We start from the raw sequence: 27,922 nt of genomic DNA, 5'->3' as shown, positions 1-27,922 counted from the left end.
ACTCCTGACAAGCGCCGTCAATTCATCCATTTTATTACCCATTTTATTACACATTGCCCATGATGAGAGAGCGGAGACATGGCTTATAACTTCTCTTTTCCATAAGCCTCCGTTATCTCGACCTGGTCCTCTTCCCTCGCCTTTTTGATCCCCCTCTGCACCCTCTTGTGTGTTTTCCTCCAGATTCAGCTGAGATGTCCGCTGCTCTGTTCGCTAAACCAGCAGGCATGAGCGCAATCATTTGGTCCCTGGAATAAACAATGTGGCCATCCTGCTGCCACGCTAATGAGACGTGTCCGAGTGTAACTAATTCCAGCGCTAAAAAAACAAGTAAAACTCTCTCCACCTGCATGTTAGAGAGGGTGCAGCTTCAACGTGTTGCCGCAAGTTAAAAAGTTTAAAAAGTAAGAATCTTGATGGAGCAACTGTAACAGGCTGCATACACAAACGTGCAATCTCCACACAGACGACTGGAGGCCAGGACCGCAGCCAGCTCTCTGGCCTTGAGAGGCACTGCCTTTTCTACACTGCTACACTGTGCTTATCAGGCTTAGTTCCCTGTGGGTCTGATGGTGGAACAAGGTAATGGGATCATGTAAATAAAATGTGGAAAGAGGAATTTCCTTCTTCCAGGTATTGCATTGTAACGCTACATTGGGTTTCAATGCAGAACTGAAGGATCTTACAATCCACACTCATTCATTCATCTTTCATTAACTTCCTCATTCTGTAAAGGTAGTATTCAACTTGCCTTTTACTGCTCTTTTGAGGTATACAATAGCTACCTTCCCTGGATGGGTGTCAGCTAGAGGTGAAAAGTACCAGCTTCATGCCTGGATCGTTAACCTCAGCAAACAGTAAGAATATTGCATGCATGTTTAAAGTACTAAATGGTGGAAATACCCAGCAGGCTAGGCAACATCTGCAGGAGAAACATTGACTTAAAACTTTGATCTATTTTCCCTTTCCGCAGATGCTGTCTGACCAGCTGAGTGTTTCCAGTATTTGTTTTTAGTTTCGTATTCCAACTCACCAATATTTTTTAGCTTTTGATTTCATTGACTAATGCATAAAATGCCCACACCACTCTGCTGACTCCTGATTTTTGTCTGTATTTGCAGGGAGAGTGTGTGGGTATCACTCTTCTTACCCTAGAGTGTACACAGAACTTAACATACTAACTGATGTCGATATTGCAATCTGGATACGTCTAAAGAAATATCAGGATTTTACGCCCAGATTTAGTGAGGAAGGCATAACCTATTTAAAAATGAAAACATTTCGAAAATGAAATGCAACAATAAGTGATGTTAATATCACTGCATGCAAACAGCTTGATGCAATTCAGACTTGCATTTGACTTCGAATAAGCGAAGTCCTCTCTAAGGAGACTCTGTACACCCTTCTGTAGAATGTGTGAGTTTTCTCCGGGTGCTCTGGATTCCTCCCACAGTCCAAAGACATACCTTCTTTATTGTTCTTTATAAATTGTCCTGTGATTGGATTAGGGCTAAATCAGTGTCGTCAGGAGTTGCTGGGTGAGTCAGAAGAGCCTATTCCGTGCTGTATCTCTAAACAGGGCATGCCTCAGTAACCTCGCAACAATTTTAGAGCTTCAAAGTTCAAGGTAACTTTGATAATAAAAGTATATGTACGTCACTATATACAACTCCGAGATTCATTTCCCTGCGGGCATACTTAGCAAGTCTATAGAATAGTAACAATAGCAGGATCAATAACAGATCAACCAGAGTGCAGAAGACAACAAACTGAGCAAGTGCAAATATATAAATAGCAATAAATAATGAGAACATGTGATAACAATATAGAGTCCTTAAAGTGAGATCTTTGGTTGTGGGACCATCTCAATGAATGGGCAAAAGAGTGTAGTTATCCCCTTTGTTCAAGATCCTGATGGTTGTGGGGTAGTAACTGTTCTTAAACCTGGTGGTGCAAGTCCTGAGGCCTTCTACCTGATGGCAGCAGCTAGAGGAGAGCGTGACCTGGGTGCTGGGCATCTCTGATGATGGATGCTTCTTTCCTATGACAGTTTTTCATAAAGGTGTGCTCAATAGTTGGGGAGGGCTTTACCCATGATGGACTGGCCGAATCCATGACCTTTTCTGTTCAAAGACGTTGGTGTTTCTATACCAGGCTGAGATGTAACCAGTCAATGAACTCTTCACCTTGCATCTATAGAATACATCTAAGAGAGACATTTAGGGAGCCGGCCGATAAAATTCAGGTATAAAAGCGGCTAAGTCGAGCAGCATTTGTGGAAGGAGAAGGAGTTCAAGATTCAGGTCAGTGACCCTTTATCAGAATAGAATCATTTTCAAAGGGCATTTTGTGTCAGATTCCCAGCATTTGCAATATGTTACCTTTTATATGGAAAGACAGGCTTAATTTGATGTGCCTCCAGCTACAGATGAAACTCTGCATTGGATAAAGCAGAAAGAGATTTCACAAATGTTTGACACTAATTTAGATCATAAGATATAGGAGTGGAATTAGGCCATTTGGCCCATCGAGCCTACTCTGTCATTCCAGCACGGCTGATTTATTATTCCTCCACTGCCCTCACAGCACGTGTACAAATCTAGGTAGGGAGTTAAACATTTTCTCAAAAATCACCTGAGCTGGAAGCTTACTTCCAGGTATTTAATGAGAAAACTTTGTGAAAATGCGGAAAGTTGAAGTAAAACATGTATGAAATTCAATACAGAATTGTCTCGGGGCTGAATATTCTAGTATTAATTATTCTCACGGTCAAGGTAATAGACACGTAACATTCTGTAGCCGTGCCGCAGGCTAGAGTGAACTTGTGGTGTAGCGATAGCTTAATAGTGATGACTAATAAACATAACACTTACTTCAAACTACATCTACTAAATGTTTACCGAGATTATGAAAGCTTAAGGCTCACGGATATCGCTGTTTCAAGGGGAAATAGAGTGGATAGAGATGGATGTCTTTCTACCATGTTTGCTCCAAGTCACAATCCAAATTAACTTGTGATGGAAATGATGTAAAAACAGTTTCAAAATGAACTCCATACACCACAAGCAGCCTCTAGAGGCAGAGTACTCCCTGCCTGACATCATGATGTCATTCTTAATTCCGATCATTTCATCACATCTTTGCAGTAAGACTAGTCTATGAAACTATCCATTATTTTGCCAGAGTCTTTAACCATTCTCGCTTCGAAAATGTTGTCCTTGATGATATTCTTGCTCGTGGTATTGTCTGATGAGCAGACAGTTAAGATGGTGCTCACCCAGAAATACAACTGGGTGAGGTGTCTCTTAAGTGAATTATGTCGCCATGATATATCCTCCAACTCACTGCAGCCCCTCAGAGTCAAGAAAGGGACGGAGTTCACAAAGGTAACTTTGGACTGGGAGACGAACCTCTTTGTGATGCACCACAGTTCCTCTGCATTCACTTGTGTTACATACTTCATGGATGTCTTGTGACTGTCTTACGAGGATGATGTAATGGTCTTGCAGAGGTCACATGATGTAATTTTTCCACCAGTGAGGTCACATGATGACCTGTTGTCGACAGGTATATAAAATGGAGACCCCTGGTGACGCAGTTAGGTTTTCAGTTTAGTTTTGTGTTAGATACTCCGTTTTGCTGCGTATTCGGCTGATGACGCAGTTTTGTTTTAAAATGGAGTTCTACTTTCTATTGTAAGTAGTATTGGAGAGTGAAGACCTTACCAAAATACAGGAATTCGCCGAGTTGAGTGAAGCTGATATCATTTGGCGGTTTTGGAGAGGATCGACCTTTATTGAATCTTCGTTCAAGTAAAAGTGACCTGCAACTGAGATATTCCCTGATAAAGTAGGAAGGATAGTGCAGTGTCTATTTGCCAGAGGAAAAGGTCAGTTCCTTTAAAGCATTTTATTTCCATCCTTGTGAATCCTGTGGACAAGGCAGGTTCCGGCTAAAATCAGCAATAATGTGACGTTTTCGAGGATTTCTTTACTTCAGGAAAGTGTCTCCTAATTGACTGTGTAAATCTCTTGGACTTTTGAATTTACCACTTTAAGAACTGTTTTCGCATTTACCCTTCTAAGAACTGTTCCAGAGTTGCCATATAGCAGTTAACTTCCGGTTAAATTAGTTGTTTGAATATTTTTTTCGCTATTGTTGATCGGAGTTTAATAAATGTTTGTTCGTTTTTATAAAACCTATATTCATTGTTGCCAGTCACGCGACACTGGTCTCCAAACAAGGAGGATTCTAACCCTTGCCCGGTTCAGCTGCTCTGTGCTGAGACGTTGCTTAACAATGTGCCAACCAGTGCAAAGCTGGTATTTGGCTACTCCTCCAATCTTCACTTTCATATCAAGACTACTCTCACAGGTCTGAAATGACTCAGGCGCCCATTCTCCAGGATATCAGTCTAAATGCACTGACAGTGGGCTGATGAGCACTACTGGGGCAGACTTCACCCATTATGACCCAACCCAGGTGCAATCATCGGTTGTAAGGTTCATTGTGTGACCATTTCACTGTTCACATACCTTATGTGCACAGATAGTGTCTCTGCCAAACAATAGGAGAATCTCAGGAGAGTTGAAATTGGGGGGGGGTGGGGGAATCTTGTGAATGATTGTGTGCAGCTTCAGGAGTTGGGATTTCATCCCTGTTGTTGGGAATGTGGTCGCAGTCAATGGGAGTTGGCAGAGATAAGTGGACCTCCCCTCCCATTGTCTCCGTGACAAATCCACCGGCTCTGCTTCCAGTAACTTCTGATGTTCCAGAACATGTCTATAGAGTGTCTGGGGAAGTAGCCACATCTGTTGGATGCTTAGCTGGCTCCCTGCCATGCTCTGCTGTGGTGTGCTGGAACCAGTAGCCCAAGGTGCTGGCCCTGAACTTACAGCTGTATCTGGGTCTAATTCTTCTGAAGGGTCAATAGGTTCTTGGCTCACTCTCCTGAAGCCCACTGGTGCTTGCTGTGCATTCATGTTCTGCAATGTCACTACCTCTCCAATTCCCCTTGCTACACTCCCCAGATTCTCCCCCAATCTCCAGATGACTGCCTTGTCCACATTTGGACTGATGGCCTCGTCCACATTTGGACTGACTGCCTCAGGGCTTCTCTGGCCAGAGTCAGCACCTCACTGGTACTATTGTCAGTGGTGATTGATCACCACAGCCTGGTGCAGAGAGTGAGGGCTCTGCAATTGGTTCTGCTATAGTTTCTGTTGAAAGGTGAGCCACTGATGCATGTGGTGCACTGCTCAGCCCTGTGTGCTGTTATTAAGTGGTGAACACCCAAGTGTTTCCAAGTTGGGTGACTTCAGGCACTTTTCAACTTGAACCTTAAATGCAGATGTTGGATGAAGCAGAAGGCAAGTTGTGAGTAACACAGTCGATGGTTCCTGCTTCTCAGGTGCTGAGCGGTAGATCCTTTTAATAGGACAATGTTCAGGGTCACCCGTCTTGTAAAGACACTGCATCAGAAGCAAGCAAGGGGAAGCTACTTCTTGTATTTTATCCCTAGTACAACCATGGTCAGTACATACACAAATGTAAAAGACAACAGCCTAACTGGCAGCCCACTTCCAAATAGTGTGGACACCTCGCTCGGTACAGGATATCGTGTAAACAGACAGGTGAGCCCGGATCGTCATACCACTGCTGTCTGCAAGAACAAGAGACTGCGAATTGCCACTTGGAATGTTCGAACCCTGCACCAAGCTGGTAAGCTAGAAAACGTAAAATTAGAAATGAAGAGGCTAGAGGTCAGCATCCTAGACCTAAGTGAAATAAGATGGAAGGGCACTGGAGTACTCTAGTCAGACGACTACAAGATGATATACTCTGGTGGAGATAAACATGAAAAGGGTGTTACAATCATCTTAGACAAAGAAACATCCAAGAGCCTGCAAGGATACTGGCATATCTCAGACAGAATGATGCTAATCAAGCTAAAAGGACAACAAAACAACATCTCTATCATCCAAGTATATGCGCCCACAATGGCAAGCTCAGAGGAAGAAATTGATGCCTTCTACCACTCCCTAGACAAAGCACTAGAAGAATACAAATCACAAGAAACCATCATAGTCATGGGAGACTTCAATGCAAAAGTTGGTGAGGGAAGAGAAGACCATATTGTTGGAGACCAGGGATTGGGAGAAAGAAATGAAAGAGGAGAAAAGCTTATATCATGGTGTAAAACAATCAGACAATCACCAACACTTGGTTTAAACAATATCCAAGAAGGAAATGGACATGGAGAAGCCCAGATGGGAACAACAAAAATCAAATTGACTACATAACAATCAATAACAGATTCAAAAACTCGATAACTCAATCTAAAAGCTACCCTGGAGCAGACTGTGGAAGCGACCACATACCAATCATTTGCAAAATGAAAATAAGAATGAGAAAATTAAAGAAACCAAAAAGATTAGAACCACTGGACTATCAACAACTACAAAACAACCCTCATCTGAAAACAGAATACACAATCAAGGTGAAAAACGGTTTTCAATTGTTGCAGGATGAAGGAGGCAAATCTTTCTGGGACATACTGAAGGAATCCATGGTTGTAGCTGCAAAAGAAACCAGCCCACAAAAAGAATGGAAAAGTAAGAAGAAATGGATAACTGAAGATATAATACAATTGATACAACAAAAACAGACCATCAAACTAAGAGACAGCAAAGAATACAAACAACTTGATAAGACAATAAAAAGAAAATGCAGAGAAGCTAAAGACAGATGGCTAAATAAGAAATGTTCAGAAATAGAAAGGCTACAAACTCATAACCCTGGAACAAAGTTGATGCACAATACGATTAAAGAACTAACGGGGAAATTACCTTGCTCAGCAAGTGGATGCATCAAGGCGAAAGATGGCAGCTTAATTATGAACAAAGAGGAAATCCTAAACAGATGGACAGAATATATAAAAGAACTTTTTGAAGACCAAAGAGGAGAAAAACCGAACATAAAGAAGAATCTTGAAGGACCTATCATTCTAAAATCAGAAACTCAAGCAGCCATAAATAAAACAAAACATAACAGAGCAACTGGTCCAGACAACATAGCTGTTGAAATGATACTGGCCTTCGAAGATTTTGGAATAGAGAAAATAACAGAAATAGCAAATGAAATCTATGATCATGGGGAGATACCTGATGATTTAAGTAAATCAGTGTTCATCACACTTCCAAAGAAAGAGGGAGCAACAGAATGTGGGTTACATCTTACAATAAGCCTGATGAGCCACGTGGCAAAAATTATTCTCAGAGTAATCATGATGAGTCAAGACGCTGTATAAAACCAGAAATCAGTAAAGAAAAATGCAGCTTTGTGGAAAACTGAAATGCAATTTTCATGCTACGGATGGTCTGTGAGTGAGCCATCCAGGTACAAAAAGACACCTTTCATTGACTATACAAAAGCTTTTGACACTGTCAGACAGCAAGATCTTCTGGAAATGCTTCAAGATCTTGACATAGATGGGAAAGATATACGTTTCTAAAGAAACTTATACTGGGACCAGACAGCATCCATCAGAATAGAAGGAGAAATGAGTGAGTATGTGAATATCATGAGAGGAGTCAGGCAAGGCTGTGTCTTTTCGCCAGACTTATTCAACCTGTACAGTGAAAATATCTTGAAAAGTATCAAAGACATCAAAGGATTCACAATTGGAGGCCATAATATAAATAACATCAGATATGCTGATGACATCATACTAATAGCTGACTCAGAAACAAAACTTCAAGAACTACTCACTATAGTGGCAACAGAAAGTAATCGCAGGGGCCTCTCCATCAACACCAAGAAGACAGAAAGCATGGTCATCTCCAGAAAGACAAACATCCCACAATGTGTGATCAAGATCAGAAATACAAACATCAAACAAGTCAACAAATTCAAATACCTTGGCAGCCTAATAACAAATAATGGCAGGTGCGACACCGATATCAAATACAGAATAGCAATGGCGAAAGAAGCTTTCCAAAAAATGAAGACCATATTAACAGACAGAAAGATGAGCACGTACACTAAAAACAGAATACAGCAGCGCTACATTTATTCTATCCTGACTTATGGAAGTGAATGCTGGACCATTTCCCCAGCAATGGAAAAGAGACTAGAAGCAGCTGAATTATGGTTCTACAGGAGAATGTTAAAAATATCATGGACCACACACACATCAAATGAAGAAGTTCTCAGAAGAGCCCAAGCAGTTTGATCACTCATACCAACAATAAGAGAAAGACAACATCATGTGGAAAGATGAACTAGAAAAACTCATACTCTCTGGAAAGATTGAGGGGAGTAAACCTAGAGGAAGACCTCGGCTTATGTACATCAAAAGCATAGCCAGGTGGCTACACATCGAGGAAATGGAAGTCATCCAAAGAATGAAGGATAGATCTATATGGAAAACCATGGTCACCAAATTCCGCATCGGATTTGGTACCTAGACAGACATACAGACCTTAAATGAGGGTTTATTTTTCTTTGAATTTGAATCTTGAGGCAAAGGATACAAGTTCAGGAAGAGAACTGGAAAAAAAATGGAAAAAATGCTGGTTCCTATCTTTGTCTGCTGTTTGTTTTCATCCTCTGTTGAGCAACCATGTTGTATCAGAGGGCTTGAACCAATGGTGTCCTTCCTCCTTCCCTTTCTCTCATGGTCCACTCTCCCACCAGATTCCTTTGTTTTCACCTATCATCTCCCAGCTTCTCACTTCATCCCCATCTCCATCCACCTACCTTCCCCTCACCTGGTGTTACCTATAGCTGTATTCATTCCCTTCCATCCACCACCTTATCCTGACTTCTTCCCTCTTTCTTTCCAGCGCTGATCAAGGGTCTCAGCCCAAAACACTGACTCTTCATTCCTGTCCACAGATACTGCCTGACCTGTTGAGTTCCTCCAGCATTTTGCGTGTGTTACAAAAGATTGCTGTCATGCAAACTTGAAGGTGTGAATGGCTTCCTATGTTATAAGAGACGATATAAAGTCTCAGGCGGTTAATAAATAATTTTAAGTTCGTACATTTCTTGTAAAGTTGTGCTACCAAATACTTCATTTTTTTATATGTTTTTGGAGACTATTAATTACTTAACAGTCTGTAAGATTGCAACAATTGCATTGCATTCAGTGAAAATGGTTGTTCTTTAGCTCCTGTTATTTGCTGATGGGTAAAAAATTATAAAAATGTGTAAGAAAAATACGCTTCTGCCTCCATTGTTACATATTTTCCCCATAAAGGACAGATCATTCAAGTTATTTGAAGCTGAAATCATTTGAGAAGACCTTGTATGTTACCTTTTGACAGGTGGAATCTTGCCAACTTCGTGTTGTGGAGTGATTATGCTGACTAGGATGACAGGGAATAAACAATGACAAAATTGGCAATGAACAAGATCAGCACTTCAGTTTAACTAAAAGCCAAAAATATATTTGTAGAATTCAGTATGCTTTGTCCATTGTGCTTTATTTTCCAAAGATAGGTTATTCTGAATGGTAGGGGCTAAGGACCTTGTTCGGGAGTAGTTTAGCATAGTTACTGAACCCATAAGTGAAAATACATTATTAGAGTGAAGCAGTCACTGGAGCGGCTCATGGCTAATGAGGTCAGTGGATATACAGCTGTCACATTGTTGAGCTCAAGCTCATCTCGTAGCCTAATGTGCTTTGTGGCTAACAAAGGATAATCATTGTGCTGTACGATGGCATACTACAGTTGCAAGGGATACTAATATACTCAGAAACTTGGTAATTGTAGTGTTCCTCAGCAACAGCAAAATATAAATATTTACATCAGATTATTATTGGAGCCCTGGAATAGAAAGTTTTTCATACTGGTTTTCATAAATCAAATTATTGAGTACAGCAATTGGGTTATTGTGTTGAAATTGTATAAGATTTAATTTGAGACCTAATTTGGAGTATTGTGTGCAGTTTTGTTCATGCACCTACAGAAAAGATGTCAATAAGGTTAAAAGAATACCAAGAAAATTTACAAGGATATTGCCAGGACTTGAGGACCTGAGTTATGGGGAAAGCTTAAATAAGTTTCAACTTATTTGTAATGCAGATAAGATTTGTAATACAGCAGTATTCCAGCAGCCAAGGGCTGACTTCACAAACATAAAAAAGTCTGCAGATGCTGGAAATCCAAGGAACACACACAAAATGCTGGAGGAACTCAGCAGGCCAGGCAGCATCTATGGAAAATGGTATAGTCAATGCTTCAGGCCGAGACCCTTCAGCAGGACTTCAATCAGCTCTGCCAGATCACTGCTGGATACGATCCTACTTCATTTCCCCTTCTAGCGTTACATAACAAATCGATTTTGACTGTTGATCAATGCAGTGCATTGCTGGTGAACACATCTTGCATTAAATTACTGATGACTCGAGTTGTTAACATCTGACTGGTCCTATTAATCACATTCTGTATTGTGGGTACAATTTAAAAGTCTTTGTGTCTTGTCACTCTTGTATCTAATAATGAGTCTTGACACTGTTTCCAAACTCCAGCTATTTTAGGATTATACATTTTGACGTACTCTGCGTTCATGAGACCAGCCGTGTTAGATTCTACAGTGACCCGTCATGTCGATGCTCTCATTAAGTCGGGATTCTGGCGTTATTGATTGCTGTGGCCACCCTTTTCCTGAAAATCTTCAAACCAGATCTTTGTGGACTTGACATTGGCTGCAACAGAGGCATGAAGGTGACAGAGATAGCTCCCTGCCCCAGCATCACTCCTACAGTGGATGCTGCAGAGTGGGAGTAACTAAGTATTTGGGATAAAACTTGTCAATGACTGCGAGTAACTTGTTGCCAACAAAACTGTACAAAAATGCAAATGCATACAATCTTCTCTGATCAAAAGTGGAAAATATAATCTCTCTAGCAACACACACAAAATGCTGGTGGAACACAGCAGGCCAGGCAGCATCTATAGGAAGAAGTACAGTCGACGTTTTGGGTCGAGGCCCTTCATCAGGACTAATGGAAAAAAGAGATAGTAAGAGATTTGGGAGGGAGAGACCCGAAATGATAGGAGAAGACAGGAGGGGGAGGGATGAAGCCAAGAGCCTATACTTCTTCCTATAGATGCTGTGTAGTCTGCTGTGTTCCACCAGCATTTTGTGTGTGTTACTTGAATTTCCGGCATTTGTAGATTTTGTCGTGTTTGCGAATATAATCTCTCTGATGTTGACACCCAAAACAGTTCATATTGCCTTGTGTCATGGAAGAGGCTATTTTACCTCACTGAGTCTCTTCTGGTGCTCAGAGCAATCTCCTCTTCCACTAGTTTTCCCTAAAACTCATTTGAAAGAAAGATTAGCTTTATTTACAGAGAATCTTACCTGGCTTTCATCTCCTAAGTTACAGAGAAAGGCTGAACAAGTTGGGTCTTTATTCTTTGGAGCGTAGAAGGTTGAGGGGGGACTTGATAGAGGTATTTAAAATTATGAAGGGGATGGACAGAGTTGACGTGGATAGGCTTTTTCCATTGAGAATGGGGGAGATTCAAACAGGAGGACATGAGTTGAGAGTTAAAGGGCAAAAGTTTAGGGGCAACATGAGGGGGATCTTCTTTACTCAGAGAGTGGTAGCTATGTGGAACGAGCTTCCAGCAGAAATGGTTGAGGCAGGTTCGATGTTGTCATTTAAAGTTAAATTGGACAGGAAAGGAATGGAGGGTTATGGACTGAGTGCAGGTCGGTGGGACTAGGTGAGAGTAAGAGTTCAGCATGGACTAGAAGGGCCAAGATGGCCTGTTTCCATGCTGTAATTGTTATATGGTTATGGTTATTTCAAAAGTACAAAGTAACTTTATTATCAATATACTTATATCACCATATACTATTTTGAGGTTCATTTTGCAGGCATTCACAATAGAACAGAAAAATACAGTACAGTCAATGAAAAACCACACACAAAGACTGACAAACCAGAAAATATGCAAAATAAGACAAACTGCAAATACCCAAAAAAAACTAAACAAATAATACTGAGAACATAAGTTGAGGAGTACTTGGAAGTAAGTGGAATCAGTTCAGACTAGAGTGAACTTGTTCGTGCTGTTTCACGAGCTGATGGTTGTAGGGTAATCACTGTTCCTGAATGTGGTGATGTGGGACCTACAGCTTCCTTCCCAAAGGCAGCAGCAAGAAGACAGCATGTCCTGATAGTTGGAGTGTTTGATGGATGCTGCTTTCCTGTGGCAGTATCCTTTATAGATGTACTCAGTACTGGAGAGGGCTTTGCTTGTGATGGACTGGGCTGTATCTACTTCCTTTTGTAGGCTTTCCCATTGTTTTGGCATTGGCATTCCTGTATAGTGATGCAACCAGTCAACATACTATTCACTATACATCTATGGAAATTGGTCAAAGTTTTAGATAACATGCTGAATCTGTGCAAACTTTGAAGAAAGTTGAAGTGGTGTCATGCCTTTTCCATAATGGCACTTATGGTCTAGTCTCAGGACCGATCTTCTGATTCGTAATGACAAGGAATTTAAAGTTGCTGACCCTCTCCACCTTCAATCCCCTAATGAGGACTGGCTCATGGATCTCCATTTTCTTCCTACTGTAGTCAATAATCATCGGTTTGGTGTGCTGACTGAGTGAGCGGTGGTTGTTGTGGCACCATCCAACCAGATTTTCAATCTCCCTCCTATATGCCGATTCAGCACCATCTTTGATTTGGCCAACAATAGTGGTGTCGTCAGCAAACTTCAGCATGGCGTTGGAGTTGTACTTTGCCTCACAATCGTAGGTACGGTATAATGTGGGTAGAGCAGGGGGTAAGCACACAACCTTCTGGTGCACCTGTGCTGATTGTGATTGTGGAGGAGATACTGCCGGTCCATACTAACTGGGGTCTACAAGTGAAGAAATCAAGGATTCAGTTGCACTAGGAGTTATCAAGGAGTCTTCAGGCTTGGGAATTAGTGTGAAGGGTATGAAAGTGCTGAATGCTGAGCTGTAGTCAATGAAAAGCATCCTGATGTATGCATCTTCACTATCCAGATCTTCAGAGCCAAGTGAAAAGCCAATGAAATGGCATCTGCTATTGAACTGTTGTGATGGTATGCAAATTGTAGCAGATCCAAGTCACTCCTTGCGCAGGAGTTGACCTGCTTCAAGTTTAAGTTTGTCATCTGACTGTACATGTATACAAGCAAATGAAACAACATTCCTCTAGACCACCTACAAAGCATATACCACACAGCACAAAAACAAAATATTACCACAGATAAATTAATGAGATATGATTTAAAGTGCATGTAGTGTGCGGTAAACAGCTCGCTGTATTAGTGAGGAGACCTCGTTGGTTGCAGGGTATTCTTCAGTCTCTCAACCTGGAGAAGAAGCTGTTACACAGTCTGACAGTCCTAGGACTGATGTTCCTCTACCACCTCCTTGACAATAGTGGGTGAAAGAGATTGTGGGGTGGGTGGTAGGGATCCTCAGCAATGTTTCTGGCCCTTCATCTGCAATGCTCCCAGTAAATGTCACAGGGGGGAAATAGTAATGGGGACAAGCAAATGGCACATTAACTGAATAAGTGCTTTGCATCAGTCTTCACCGGAAAACATTAGCAGTATGATAGAAATTCTAGAGTGTCAGGGGGCAGAAGTGTTAGAGGTTGCCATTACGAGAGAGAAGGTTCTTGGGAAATAGAAAGGTCTGGAAGCAGGTAAGTCAGCTGGACCAGATAGTTGACACCCTAGGGTTCTGAAAGAGGCTAAAGAGATTGTGGAGGCATTAGTAATGATCTTTCAAGAATCAAGGGCTTCTGGAGTCTGGAAAATTGCCAATGTAACTCCACTCTTCCAGAAGGGGGAGAGGCAGAAGAAAGGAAATTACATGCTAGTTAATCTGACCTCAGTGGTTGGGAAGATGTTGGAGTTGATAGTTAAGAATGTGGTTTCGAGGTACTTGAGGTACATGATAAAATAGACCGTAGTCAGCGCGATTTTCTTAAGGGAAAATCTTGCCTGACAAATCTGTTGGAACATTTTGAAGAAATAGCAAGCAGGATGGATAAAGGAGAATTAGTTGATGTTATGTACTTGGGCTTTCAGAAGGCCTTTGACAAGGTGTCACACAGAGGCTGCTTAACACGTTAAGAGCCCATGACATTACAGGAAAGATACTAGCATGGATAGAGCATTGGCTGATTGGCAGGAGCCAAAGAGTGAGAATAGAGGGAGCCTTATCTAGTTCACTGTCGGTGACTGGTGTGTTCATCAGGGGTCTATATTGGGACTGCTTTTTCTGTTATATATCAATGATTTGGATGATGGAATTGATGACGTTGTTGCAAAGTTTGTAGACAATACAAAGTCAGATGGAGGGGCAGGTAGTTTTGAGGAAGTAGAGAGGCTACAGAAGGACTTAAACATTAGGAGAGTAGACAAAGAAGTGAAAGTATATGGTCATGCACTTTGCTAGAAGAAATAAAAGGGTGGTCTATTCTGTAAGTGAAGAGAAAACATTAGTGAGGCCTCACTTGGAGCATTGTAAGCAGTTTTGGGTCCCTTAGAAAGGATGTGCTGACACTGGAGAGGCTTCAAAGGAAATCATGAAAATGATTCCAGGATTGTACAGCTTGTCTAATGATGAGCATGTGATGGCTCTGGGCCTGTATTCACTAGAATTCAGAAGAATAAGGGGTGACCTAATTGAAACCTATTGAACAGTGAAAGCTCTTGATAGAGTGGACGTGGAGAGAATGTTTCCTGTGGTGGGAGAGTCTCGGACCAGAGGACACAGTCTCAGAATAGAGGTTCATCCTTTTAGAACAGAGATGAGGAAGAATTTCTTCAGCCAGAGAGTAGTGAATCTGTGGCCCCATTCCCCGGCCTTCTCCCTGTAACCTTTGATGCTGTTGCAATCAAGAACTTATCAATCTCTGCTTTAAATACACACAGCGACCTGGCCTCCATAGCTACATGTCGTCCTTGCCAGCTGCTCCTTCCAATTTATTTTGACCAGCTCCTCTCTCATACCATTGTAATTTCCTTTACTCCACTGAAATATTGCTATGTCATACTTAACTTTCTTTCTATCAAATTTCAAGTTGATCTCAATCATATTGTGATCACTGGCTCTTAAGGGCTCAGAGGTTAAATATAACCTCTGAATATTTAAGGCAGAGGTTGACAGATTCTTCATTGGTCAAGGCATGAATAGATACAGGGAGAAGGCAGGAGATTTGGGCTGAAGGGAAAAATGGATCAGCCATGATAAAATGGCAGAGCAGACTCGATGGGCCAAATGGCCTAGGTTTGCTCCTATATCTTGTGGTCTCATCAATGTAGCAGCTCCCCTTCATCTTTGATCTCCACCTCTGTCACATCAGAAGTATTGATACCCTGGTATATTGAGTTGCCAATTCTGCCTGTCCCTTAAAATTTTTTTCCACGATTGCTATATTTCAATCGCATGTACCGGTCAATGTCACAAATTCATCTGTTGATAGAGGAACAAGTGCAAAAGCCAGAAAGTAAAACCAAGCTGTATAAAACACTACTGAGCACAGATAATGCATTGGGTACGGTGCCTTGAAAACATACTCAGCCTCCACAACAATGTTCACATGGTACTGTCTCATTTTTTAAATTTAAAATATATAGAAGTAGGATTTCTGAGCTAATCTACAAAACATGACAAATCAAAAGAAAAGTTCCAAAACCCCTCAAGCATTTGCTAAATTAAAAGCCAAAATTGTGAAGCTGAAAAAGTATTCATCCCCTTTATAAATACTGCGCTAACTTTCCTCAGCTGCATATTATCTTACCAACTCACCCAGTTTGTTGATGTAGAAAATTGGGGGATAGTCTGTTTTCAATGAATTCATAAGAATAATTGCCCCTTCTCTCTGTAGGCTCCAACAGTATGGTAGATTTTCAACAGACCAAACCAAAATGAAGACAAAAGAGCATTTAAAACAAGTCCAGGAAAGCGTAAATCTGGAGAAGGGTACAAGACAATTTTAAAACCACTGAACATGCCTCTGAGTTCAGTGCAGTTCATCATGAAATGCTGGAAAAGAATATGAAACCAGAGCCACACTGCCTTGGTCAGGGTACCAGAGTAGAATGAGGCTACTATGAGAGAGGCTTATAGTAGTAAGAGTGGCTACTATGACACCAGCAGCTACTAAGTGAGCTGCACAAGTCAGTGGCTGCAACTGGAGATGTATCATGGCTCCACAATCTCTAAGCCTTGCATTAAAAAAGTTATTTCTGGAAGATTGTCAAGGGAGAAGCCCTGGCTTAAAAAAAATCATGTCCTTGCCTGTTAATGCTTTGCAAAGCGTCACTTAGGAGATATTGTAAAGGGGTGGATAAGGGTCTTGTGGTCAGATGAGTCTAAAGTGGAACTTTTCTGTAAAGCATGTAGCATCATGCTATGGAGATGCTTTTCAGTCGCAGGGACAGGAAATCTGGTCATGATTAATGGAAAGATGAATACTGCTAAATACAGAGAGATCCTGGACAAGAACTTACTAGCCTCTGCCAGAAAGCTTAAACTGGGGTGGGAGTTCGTCTTTCAGCAGGACAACAACCCAAAGTACACTGCCAGAGCAACTATGGAATATCTTCAAATGAAGAAAATTAATGTCCCACTTAGAGTCCTGACTTTAAACCGATCGAGCATTTCTGGTAAGGCTTCAAGATTGCTGTCCACTGCTGCTCCCCCACTAACCTGGCACAGCTTGAGCAATTTTGCAAGGATGAATGGGCAAATCTTGCTCCATCACATTGTGTAAGGTTAATAGAGACTTATCCAAAATGATCACTGTCTGTAATAGCTGCGAGAGGTGGTTCAACTAAGTACTGAGCAAAGGGGGGGTTAATACTTTTGAACAGTTGACATTTCAGTTTTTGAATTTTTAGTTCTTCAAGCTGTATAATTTTCCCTGTTCTTTGGGCTCTACTGTGAAAAAAAGGGGCATGTGATCCACAAATAAGAATTCTCATGAAATTCATCAAAATCCTTGGTTTATTACTTATTTATGTGACCAAAGGGTTGGTGGCTGAATACTTTTACAAGGCACTGTATAGTTCTGGGCATCGCATTTAAGGAAGGTTATGAAGACTTTGGAGAGAATGCAGAAGATGATTCTCTGGAATGGCTAGTCAAAGTGGAAAGGATCACACTGGAGTGGAGATGTGTAAGAAGGAATTAATTTGAGCTATTTGAATTCATATAGCTTGGGAGCACCGGACTCTGGTCAATTTATTGACCTTCTGCTGAGGTATCTGCGTTGTAGAATGTCTCCAGGCAGGAGAGAGAATTGCAGAGGAAGGTCATTGAGAGGATTTATTGGAATCAGTCATAAAGGGGTGAACTCGAGATGGAGGGAGAATAGTTTAGTAGGATTTGGAAAGTGGATTCTTGTTGCTGTGTGTGTTTAGGGAGATGATCATTGTAGGAATGGGAAGGATCATATGCTGGGATTGGAAAGCAGTCCATTGGAGATTTGGTAGGAGAATCACTATGAAGGTTCCAGGTGGGTGTGGAGGGACATAGATGATTGTTAAGAGGTTTCAGAAATGGTTTTGGGGTTGGGAGAGTTAGTTCTTAGAATTGAAGAGCATTCAAAGATATGATCATGGGAAAAAGTTTGGTGTAAAGTGGGGAAGTTGCAGGACAGGGAAATGAAGTCTTATCTGCAAGCATACAGCACCTATAGAGAGTATTCACACAACCCCCCCACCGAGGTTTTCATGTTTAATTGTTTTACAACACTGAATCACAGTGGATTTAATTTGGCTTTTTGTGATGCTGCTCAACAGAAAGAGACTATTTTGTGTCAAGGTGAAAGCAGATCTTTCATAAAATGACCTAAATTGCTTACAAATATAAAACACAAAATAATTGCGTAAGTATTCACCCCCCCCTTAATATGACCCACCAAATCATGACTGGTGCAGCCAATTGGTTTTAAAAGTCATATAAATAGTTAAATAGAGATCACTGTGTACAGTCAAGGTGCTTCAATTGATTGTAGTAAAAATACACCTGTATCCGGAAGGTTTAACTGCTACTGAGTCAGTAATCTGTCAAAAAGTGCACCATGAAGACAAAAGAACACTCCACATGACTCTGCGAAAAGGTTATTGAAAAGCAGAAGCCAGGAGATGGATACAAGAGAATTTCCACGTCACTAAATATCTCTTGGAGAACAGGGAAGTTAATCATCAAGAAATGAAAAGAATATGGCAAAGCTGTAAATCTGCCGAGAGTAAGCTGTCCTCAAAAACTGAGTGACCGTGCAAGAAGGAGTGAGGGAGGGAAGCTACCAAGAGACCTAAGACAACTCTGGAGCAGATGCAAGCTTCAGTGGCTGAGATAGGAGAGAGGGAACATACAACAACTGTTGCCCAGGTGCTTCACCAGTCACAGCTTTATGGGAGAGTGGCAAAGAGAAAACCACTGTTGGAAAAAACTCTCATGAAATCTCAGCTAGAGTTTGCCAGAAGGCATGTGGGAGACTCTGAAGTCAGCTGGAAGAAGGTTCCATGGGTCTAATGAAACCAAAATTGAGCTTTGTGGCTATCAGACTTCATGCTATGTTTAGTGTAAGCCAAACACTGTAATGATCAAAAACATATATCCTACCGTGAAGCATAGTGGTGGCTGCATCAAGCTGTGGGGATGCTTCACTGCAGCAGGCCCTGTAAGGCTTGTGAAGGTAGGGTGCAAAATGAATGCAGCAAAATACAGGGAAATCCTGAAGGAAAACCTGATGCAGTCTGCAAGAGAACTGCGACTTGGGTTCTGGCAAGACAATGACCCCAAGCATAAAGCCAAAGCTATACAGGAATGGCTTAAAAACAACAAAGTTAATGTCCTGGATTGGCCAAGTCGGAGTCCAGACCTCGATCCAATTGAGAATTCATGGCTGAACTTTAAAAGGGCTGTTCACTCAGGATCCCCATGCAATCTGTCAAAGCATAAGCCGTTTTGTAAAGAAGATTGGGGAAAAATTGCAGTGTCCAGATGTGCAAAACTGATAGATGCCTATCCACACAGACTCAAGACTGTAATTGCTGCTAAAGCTACATATACTAAATACTGACTTGAATCACAATCAATGAGTTTGTGTTTTATATTTGGAATTAATTTAGATCACTTTGTAGAGATCTGTTTTCACTTTGACACAAAAGTGTCTTTTTCTGTTGATCAGTGTCAAAAACAAGGCCAAATTAAATCCAGGGTGATTCAGTGGTGTAAAACAATAAAACATAAAAACTTCCAAAGGGGGTGAATACTTTTTATAGGCACTGTATGTACAAGTGCAGTGAAAAAAGCTTACTTGCAGCAGAACATTAGATACAGACCATTCACAAGCAAAGCATAAATTATGGAACATCTTTACTAGAAAGAACACAATTAAAACAAAAATGGAGTCCATCATCGTGCAAAGTGGTCATCGTGTTTGAAAGAGCCAGAACAAATTTGATAGCTGGAATGGCCTCCATTTTCAGTTTTTCAGTTAAACAAAAGCAAAGCAGGAACAATATGCAGACAATGTTGCTCCATTCAGTTGGAATAAGAGAGGAAATAGTACAAATAAATAAGTCTGAAAAGCATCTTAACAAAATGTTCACATCAATCGCTAAGCGATTGATAGAGGGGTTACTGCACCAGTGCTCAGTTGTAGTGATATGTCTACTCAGAACAAATTTGATGCCACAAGGAGAGGGGAAGATTATTATGATGTTATTATCATAACTTCTGTTTGAAGCAGAAATCTGCAATAGTGGCTTCAATAATGTTTCGCCCCCAGATTTTCTGTTCCTGTTTGCTGCTCCCTCTAGTGTTAATATCAATTTTAAGGGTATAAATATGATCCTGGAAAATTACAAGTTGTAACTGTTTCTTTCTATTTCCCTTCTAGATATGACTTGATGAAACAATGCTGGCAGTGGAAAGCGTATGATCGTCCAAACTGGTCAGAGCTGATCAATAAACTGAATTCCTTGATCAATACAGCTGATGGAGCTGAATTGCTGCAGGTAGCTGACAGCCTGGACCTGGAAGAATACAAACATACTGCTGGGATTTTCTAATGAGAAGGATGTGCAAATGCAGCTGGACTAGGACCATTTCAGAACTGGAAGTGGTTGGAGCTATGTGCTCATTACAGACCATGAGTGTTAATCTCAGTGGCAGTATACTGTCTGCATGTGGAATTGGGAATTGCACTCTGGAGGCCAGAACCAAAACATGTGAATGGTTAGGATTATGCAATGATTAATCCAACACTGAGTTGTGACCGCAGACTTGGAGGAACTTTCTAAAGATGAGAATACCAAGCAACAAAAGGTTACATTGTTGTCAGTGAAATTCAGTGATTGCTTGAATCTAAATACAAAGCCACTTACAAATCCAGCGCTCTATTCATCTGAGCCTGATTCTTTTTTTCTTGTGATCATTGTCATTTATTAAATCAACCAGCCAGAGCTATACACTAGCAAAATTCACAGAACATGGCAGTATGTACTAATTGTAAAGAAAATGACACCAGTAAAGTTTCATGAGCTATTATGCTAAAGTTATAATAGTTGCGTAAGTTATAATTATTACATCATCGGAGAAATGAACTTTATCCTTTGAAGAAAACAGAATCAAATTCTATGCCAAGATTTGTCTCCAGTTTATTTCACTAGTAATATTTAACAAATACCTGCAACTAGTTTTTCATTTCAATGATAGGTGTTCGGGCTATCTGTACTAACCTAAAATGTTAACACACATTAGACTCTGATAGAAAGTTGGTTACACTTGGAGACAATACAACTCAGGGATAAGATCCTATGCATCGGTGATGAAAACAACCAGGGAGTATGAAGAGTCCTTAAAGTTGAATCCCAGTTGCTATGCCCCAATCTTGTCTTTTGAGTTACTGATTTAAAAAAGATGAAGTGAAACGTGCATATCATATTAGTCAAGTAACACCCTTTGGTCAATGGAGAGTTAAATACCTATAGACTTTCCACAGTGTTGTTTCTACAAAGTGATCTGTTTCTTTTATTTCTTTCAATGAAACTACATGTTAATTAAAAAGTAAATCTTCATCTTATTGAGTAAATTCTAGTTCATTATACAGAACATTTAATACACCATTAAAGTACGTTATACAGGCCAACAAGTGAAAAGGATGAATTCTGGGCTATTTCAAAGTGGCTGATGTTAGGTAGGTTGAACCTCGGAGTACTGCTTGGGGCACAGAAAGTCTCCTCCATGGGGTCGTTCTGTTGCATTGTCCATAAACCGATCAGATCAGGCATTTTTATAAAAAGAAAGCAAAGCTTCCAAGGTCAGGGAGAGCTGGGTGCTGGGGTTTAAAGGTATCATGAATAAAGGAAGCCAGAACTGATCTCAAAATGCTGCTTCTGCCATTCCACGTTGATGAGAATGTCCCATTATGATTGCATTGGAGGGCAGACATAAGTTAACCAGATCTAAATTTCTTTTCTGCAAGTTTATTTACATGTATTTCTTTGTAATATAGGAACTTGTAATCTCCCAAGTGTTTCAGTCAAAGCTGCCCACCACAATCCCATCTCTCTGAAGAAAATTCACCTAGCATTGCAGTGCAAAGTTGAGATGATTGCAGAATTTCTCAAACATTCAGTGAAAGCCTGCATTACAAGTAGAGTGGTTGAAGCAGATAAGAAACTGATCATCCCTATTACAAACCTACAGCGGACAGTTTCGTGTGCAGGAACAGATTAATCAGTGCAGTGTATTATTTAAATATCACTGAAAGTGTAGAGTTAATACCTAAAAGGTAGATGTTACCATGCCTTGCCCTTCAGATATTAACTCTAGCACTTTCAGTGATACTTAAGGCCTGTATTCTGAACTCACTGCTTGTGACAACCACACGTCCCCTTCTAGAATATTCCTCTTGTTAGACATGATGCACATTGTTAATTCCAGCATCCTATATCTCCCTCAAGATACCTGTATGTAAGAGAGCATAATGCTAAAAGTTCACATGACAAACATTGCTGTGATTGACCAGTAAGAGGAAAATGTTTTTTTTATCTACCATAAATAGATACTTTATTGATCCCAAAGGAAATTACAGTGTCACAGTAGCATTACAAGTACACAGATGTACAAATTTACAAATATTAGAAGAGAAGTAAGAAAGAATAAAAAGACAAGTTACCTCAAATAGTCTAACGTGAGGAGGTCATCACTTGTCCGGCTATCGGTTGACTCATTATAGAGCCTAACGGCCAGGGGTAAGAATGACCTCTTTGCAGCAGCGCAGTTCTCTTAGTCTATTACTAAAAGTGCTCCTCTGGTCAGTCAAGGTGGCATGCAGAGAGTGAGAAACATTGTCCAGAATTGCCAGGGATTTTTCAGAGGGTCTTTGTTCTACCACAGGCTCCAGTGTGTCCAGTTTGATTCCTATGACAGAGCCAGCCTTTCTAATCAGTTTATTGAGCCTATAGGCATCACCCATATTGATGACATTGCCCCAGCACACCACCACATAGAAAATTGTACTGGTGACAACAGACTGATAGAATATGTGAAGGAGAGGCCTGTATACTCCAAGGGACCTCAGTCTCCTCAGGAGGTAAAGGCGACTCTGACTCTTCTTGTACACAGCCTCTTTGTTGGTGCTCTGCTCAAGTCTGTTATTTAGGTACACCCCCAGTAACTGTAGGTCTGCACCACATCCACGTCCTCACTATCAATAGTACCAGGGAGCAGTTCATCACCATCTCCTTTGTCTTGCTGATATTGAGCTGCAGATGATTCAGTTTGCACCATTTGACAAAGTCCTCCACCAGGGTCCTGTATTCATCCTCCCTTTATACACCCAACTATTACTGAGTCATCAGAGATTTTCTACAGATGACATGACTCAATGTTGTATCTAAAGTCCGAGATATACAGGGTAAACAGGAAGGGTGCCAATAGAGTGATGTCAACTAGAACACTGATTGCTGAAAATTCACCTTTTACAGACTATTGGAGGCAGGGTGCACCAAACAGTTGTTCTCCTTGCATGGCTATCTCTCCTGGGAGATCAACATCCTTGTTTTCTTTTTAAAGAATGCAGCAAATGCCTGATCAAGTTCACATAGCACTTGCTAATACAACCGTGAAGGACAACAGGGAGCTTGCTGAAATGGCTGATAGTTTACACTCAGCCAGGCAGCGGGGCATAATTCCTCCACTTTTCCCTGCCTTAATAAGCCTGGTCAGTGAAGCCTCCAACTTAAGCATGCGAAACAGACAACGGCGGGCCTTTGTTCTTACCACACTCGCTTTGGTACGAATGCTAGGAAGTGAAGACCACCTTGCAGTTTCACCAATGCCAGCTCATTGGGACATCAGAGGTCTGTGAATACCATGGGTTCCAGTTGTCAGGGCATCTACCATTCATTACAAATACCCTTTCAGGGCGATGCTTCCTGTGAGACACGGGTGCTCAACTGAGTGTAGTGCCAGCATCGTTTATTGTTGAGAAGGCAAAGAGCGACAAAACCTCACTGGAGGCTGCCAATGGCAGCAGGATCCAGAATTACGGGACACAACGGGTGACACTCTGCTTCAGTGGGCGACGTTACACATGGGACTTCGTCGTGACTGAAGTGGCTAGACCTCTGATCAGTGCTGATTTCATGTGTGCCCAAGGACTGTTGGTTGATCGTAAGAATTGTCGGCTTGTGGATATCAAGGACTTTGAGTCATTACCTGCTCCCCCAGTAAGTTTCCCAAAATGACTTTGTCAAGTTCCAACACCACCGTGTGTGAGCTTACTCAACTGCTGGGCAAAGTTCCAACCCTCCAAGCCTACATTCCCTACAACTGTCACAAAACATGGGGTCAAGTACCAAACTCCCACAACTGGCCCGCCAGTCCATGCCCGCACGTGTCGACTGGACCCAGAAAAACTGGCAGCTGTAAAGTCTGAGTTTGCCATCATGGAAGGATTTGGCATTGTACAACTGTCAAATAACCCCTCCATATGGTCCCTAAGTCTGATAGTGGTTACCGCCCATGTGGCGATTATCAACGTCTGAACGAGGCCACCATCTCTGATCATTACCAGGGCCCACACCTTCAGACTTCTTCGCACCTTTAGCTGGAAAGTTAATATTTTTCAAAGTCAGTCCTGTTAGGGGCTACCATCAGGTGCCTGCGTGCTTGGAGGACATTCCCAAAACGGTTGTGATAATCCTATTTGGCCTCTTTGAGTTTCTGCACATGCCCTTTGGGCTGAAAAATGCAGCACAGAGTTTCAATGACTGATGGACTCTGAATTAAAAAACTTAAGTTTTCTTTTTGTTGACCTGAGTGACATACTTGTTGCCAGTGCATCCAAATCTGAACAATCTTCAAGCGCTTAAGCCATCACAGCTTGATTATTAATCCTGCTATATGCCAGTTTGGGTTGTCAACCATTGACTTTCTTGGCCATTGTATCTCCACAGAAGGTGCAAAACCCCTCCCTTCCAAAGTAGCCGCTATTTTGGACTTCCTATTGCCCTGCACTACTAAAAAGCTACAAGAATTTTTAGGTATGGTGAATTTCTATCACTGCTTCATTCCACGAGCTGCTGAACTTATGCTCCCCCTGTATTGTGTGGCTAAAAGCAATACCCCTGATCAAGTGCTTGACTAGTCAGCAGACATGACAGGGGGATTTGATGATACTAAACGAGCTCATTCTAATGTGACCCTACTGCTGCACCCACTCCCAATGTACCTATAGCTATTACTACTGATGCTTCAGACTATGCTGTGGGTGCTGTGCATGAACAGCTGGTTGGAGGCATTTGGTAGCCGGTCGCCTCCTTCAGCCGGCAGCTCCATCCCCTGAAAAGAAGTTCAGCACATTTGACCCTAAGCTTCTTGGTCTCCATCTGGCTGCCTTCTGTTTTTGTTTTGTTTTGAGAAGGTTGCCATTTCACTGCGTTCGTTTACCACAAACCCTTAGTGCACACTTTGGCCAAAATATCAGATGCTTTGTCTGCATGGCAGTAACGACACCTGGCCTACATATTACAGTTCACAACTGATATACAACATATCAAGGGGGAAAAAGAACGTCGTGGCTGATTGTCTCTCACGGCCAGCTGTTGAAGAACGTCGTGGCTGATTGTCTCTCACGGGCCAGCTGTTGAAGAACATTGTGGCTGATTGTCTCTCACGGGCCAGCTATTGAAGAACGTCGTGGTTGATTGTCTCTCACGGCCAGCTGTTGAAGAACGTCGTGGTTGATTGCCTCTCACGGCCAGCTGTTGAAGAACGTCGTGGTTGATTGTCTCTCACGGCCAGCTGTTGAAGAACGTCGTGGTTGATTGCCTCTCATGGCCAGCTGTTGAAGAACGTCGTGGTTGATTGTCTCTCAGGGCCAGCTGTTGAAGAACGTCGTGGCTGATTGCCTCTCACGGCCAGCTGTTGAAGAACGTCGTGGTTGATTGTCTCTCACGGCCAGCTGTTGAAGAACGTCGTGGTTGATTGTCTCTCACGGCCAGCTGTTGAAGAACGTCGTGGTTGATTGTCTCTCATGGCCAGCTGTTGAAGAACGCCGTGGCTGATTGTCTCTCAGGGCCAGCTGTTGAAGAATGTTGTGGCTGATTGCCTCTCACGGCCAGCTGTTGAAGCTGAACACATAGGGTTGACCATGCCAGCATGGTAGTCGACCAGGCTACTCACCCAGAGGTCCAGGCTTACTGAACAGCTGTCATGGGCCTGCAGTTGGCTGACATTAAGTTTGGGAAAGTTGTAGCTTCTTTCCTGTGTGATGTCTCAACCAGTTGCCCTTGCCCCCTAGTGCCTGCCCACTGGAGGCGGACTGTTTTTAACTCTATACGTGACCTCTCATAACTGGGCTGGGAAGCCTCACAGAAATTGGTCTCACTAAAGCTTGTGTGGCACGGCCTTAGAAAGGATGTGTGTGATTGGTGTGCAGCCTGTGGTGAGTGCTAACGGGCAAAAATAGACTGTCATATCCAGACCCCATTAGCACCTTCTGAGCTCCCTGAGCGATGGTTTGACAATGTTAACGTGGATCTTGTTGGTTCTCTTCAACACTCCTGTGGTTTCACGCACCTCCTTGCCATGATGGACTGTACCACCAGGTGTCCAGAGGTCGTCCCTCTAGCATCGACAACAGATGCAGACATGGCTCGGGCATACATCGGCCCCTGGGTTGCCTGGTTTGGCACCCCATCTGATCACAATCTCTAATCCATATCAGACCTCTGGGCTGCAATGGCCCAGAACCTTGACATTACGGCTACATCACACCACGGCATGTCACCCACAGTCCAATGGCCTATGTGAGTGGTTTCAGCATTCCTTAAAGATTGCTCTGACAGCTTCATTGACCAATGAGTGTTGAAATGATCATCTCCTGTGGGTCTTGCTGGGCTCAGAACTGCTCCAAAAGAGGACATGCAGTCATTTGCAGCTGAGCTGGTATACGGGCAGCTGTTATGCATGCCAGCTGATTTTATTCCTGACTGCCAGATCAGCCTCTCAACTCTGTTCCACCCTTCTCAGTAAATTCAATTCATTTGCACCTATTCCTACCTCCTACATGACGTACAGCATTCTTGGGTTCCTGTTGACCTACATTCCACCTCATTTGTTTTCATCTGTTAAGGTGCACACCGACATCCCCTTATGATGACCCATTCCACGTTTTGGAATGGAGAGAAAAGACTTCTCATAGATAAGAGGGATACACATGAACATATTTTGGTAGTTTGCCTTAAACCGGCTCACCAAGTTTTGGAGGATTCTGCTGCCGGCATGGCACCTGCCATCACGACATGAGCATGAGCATGTCGACACCTCCTGTTCCCCCATCTATGGAATATAGGACCTGAGTCGGGCAGCTCATCCGAGCTCTAGACAGGCTCACAATGCTGGTTTTCGTGAATTCTTGGGGGGCCTGAGTAGGGTAATGTAATTGATGGAAACATATAGAATTCACAACCACTGACATTGAGTTGGGGTTCTCTTTAAGAGGCAGATCTAACATGATTATGTAATTATATACTTTATGTGCTTTATGTTCAGTTTTTCGGAAATGAACCGTTATATTTTTCTTAACCATAAAATGCCTCACATTGGTTTATTGCCAAAACCGTAATAGTTGTCGAGCTCTCCTTCATGTCCTCATATCCCCACAGCTCTTGTGTACTTGGTGCCCCTTTGATCACTGTTCCGTCTCTCTCACTGCCTCCACCTAACCACCTACCAACTCAGTCCTTTCTTCTTGCTCATCCAATATCAATCCCACGTACCCTGCTAGTCCTCCTGGAGTTGAATACCCCACAGTTGTATATTCTTCTTACTGACCTCAGCTTTAGCATTTTTAACTACTGCTAAGAAATAACACAAGAAGGAAAATCACTGGTGAGAACAGTCAGTACGTGCCTTATCTATAACTGTGCTGTTCAATAATTTCAAAGTCAATTAAGTAATACAGGGATTGAACTTGGATCTCCAACATTGTGAGGTTGTGGCTGTACTAGCTGTGGAACAGTGCTGCCTAAGTGGAATCTTTCAAAATTTCCGAGATCCTGGAAAAGTCCCAGTAAATTGGAAATTTTGTAAATGTAATGCTGTCAAAGGAAGGATACTGGAACTAAAGATCAGTCAGCACAACATAAAGGGAAACGGTTAGGACTCATTATTAATGAAGCAGTAATGGGACACTTAAAATACAAATCTGGCAGAATTAATATCGGCTTTATGAATGAAAAATTGTGTTTGAGAAATTTATGAGGTATTTGAGGATGTACAGTAATTAGTTGGGGAATTAACCTAAAGAGAATTTAATGTTACAACATAAACTTTTGCTGCACAAGGACTCTTTGTAGGATTGCTATCAGTT

The 27,922-nt window shown here is 41.9% G+C and overlaps 1 protein-coding gene across 1 annotated transcript in view; it reads left to right on the top strand.

Annotated features, from left to right (window-relative positions):
* Positions 1–21,116, top strand: part of LOC140188577 (tyrosine-protein kinase STYK1) — a 90,119-nt gene extending 69,003 nt beyond the window's left edge. The window contains exon 10 of the mRNA XM_072244994.1: positions 19,937–21,116. Coding sequence (XP_072101095.1) covers positions 19,937–20,108 — 172 coding nt within the window. The 3' untranslated portion in view covers positions 20,109–21,116. The remainder of the gene's footprint in view (positions 1–19,936) is intronic.
* Positions 21,117–27,922: the final 6,806 nt, after the last annotated feature.

Source organism: Mobula birostris, chromosome 27, assembly GCF_030028105.1.
Source record: "Mobula birostris isolate sMobBir1 chromosome 27, sMobBir1.hap1, whole genome shotgun sequence".
Classification (NCBI taxonomy): domain Eukaryota; kingdom Metazoa; phylum Chordata; class Chondrichthyes; order Myliobatiformes; family Myliobatidae; genus Mobula; species Mobula birostris.
Note: the sequence above shows the minus strand (reverse complement) of the source record. Positions and strands in the feature narration are given on the sequence as shown.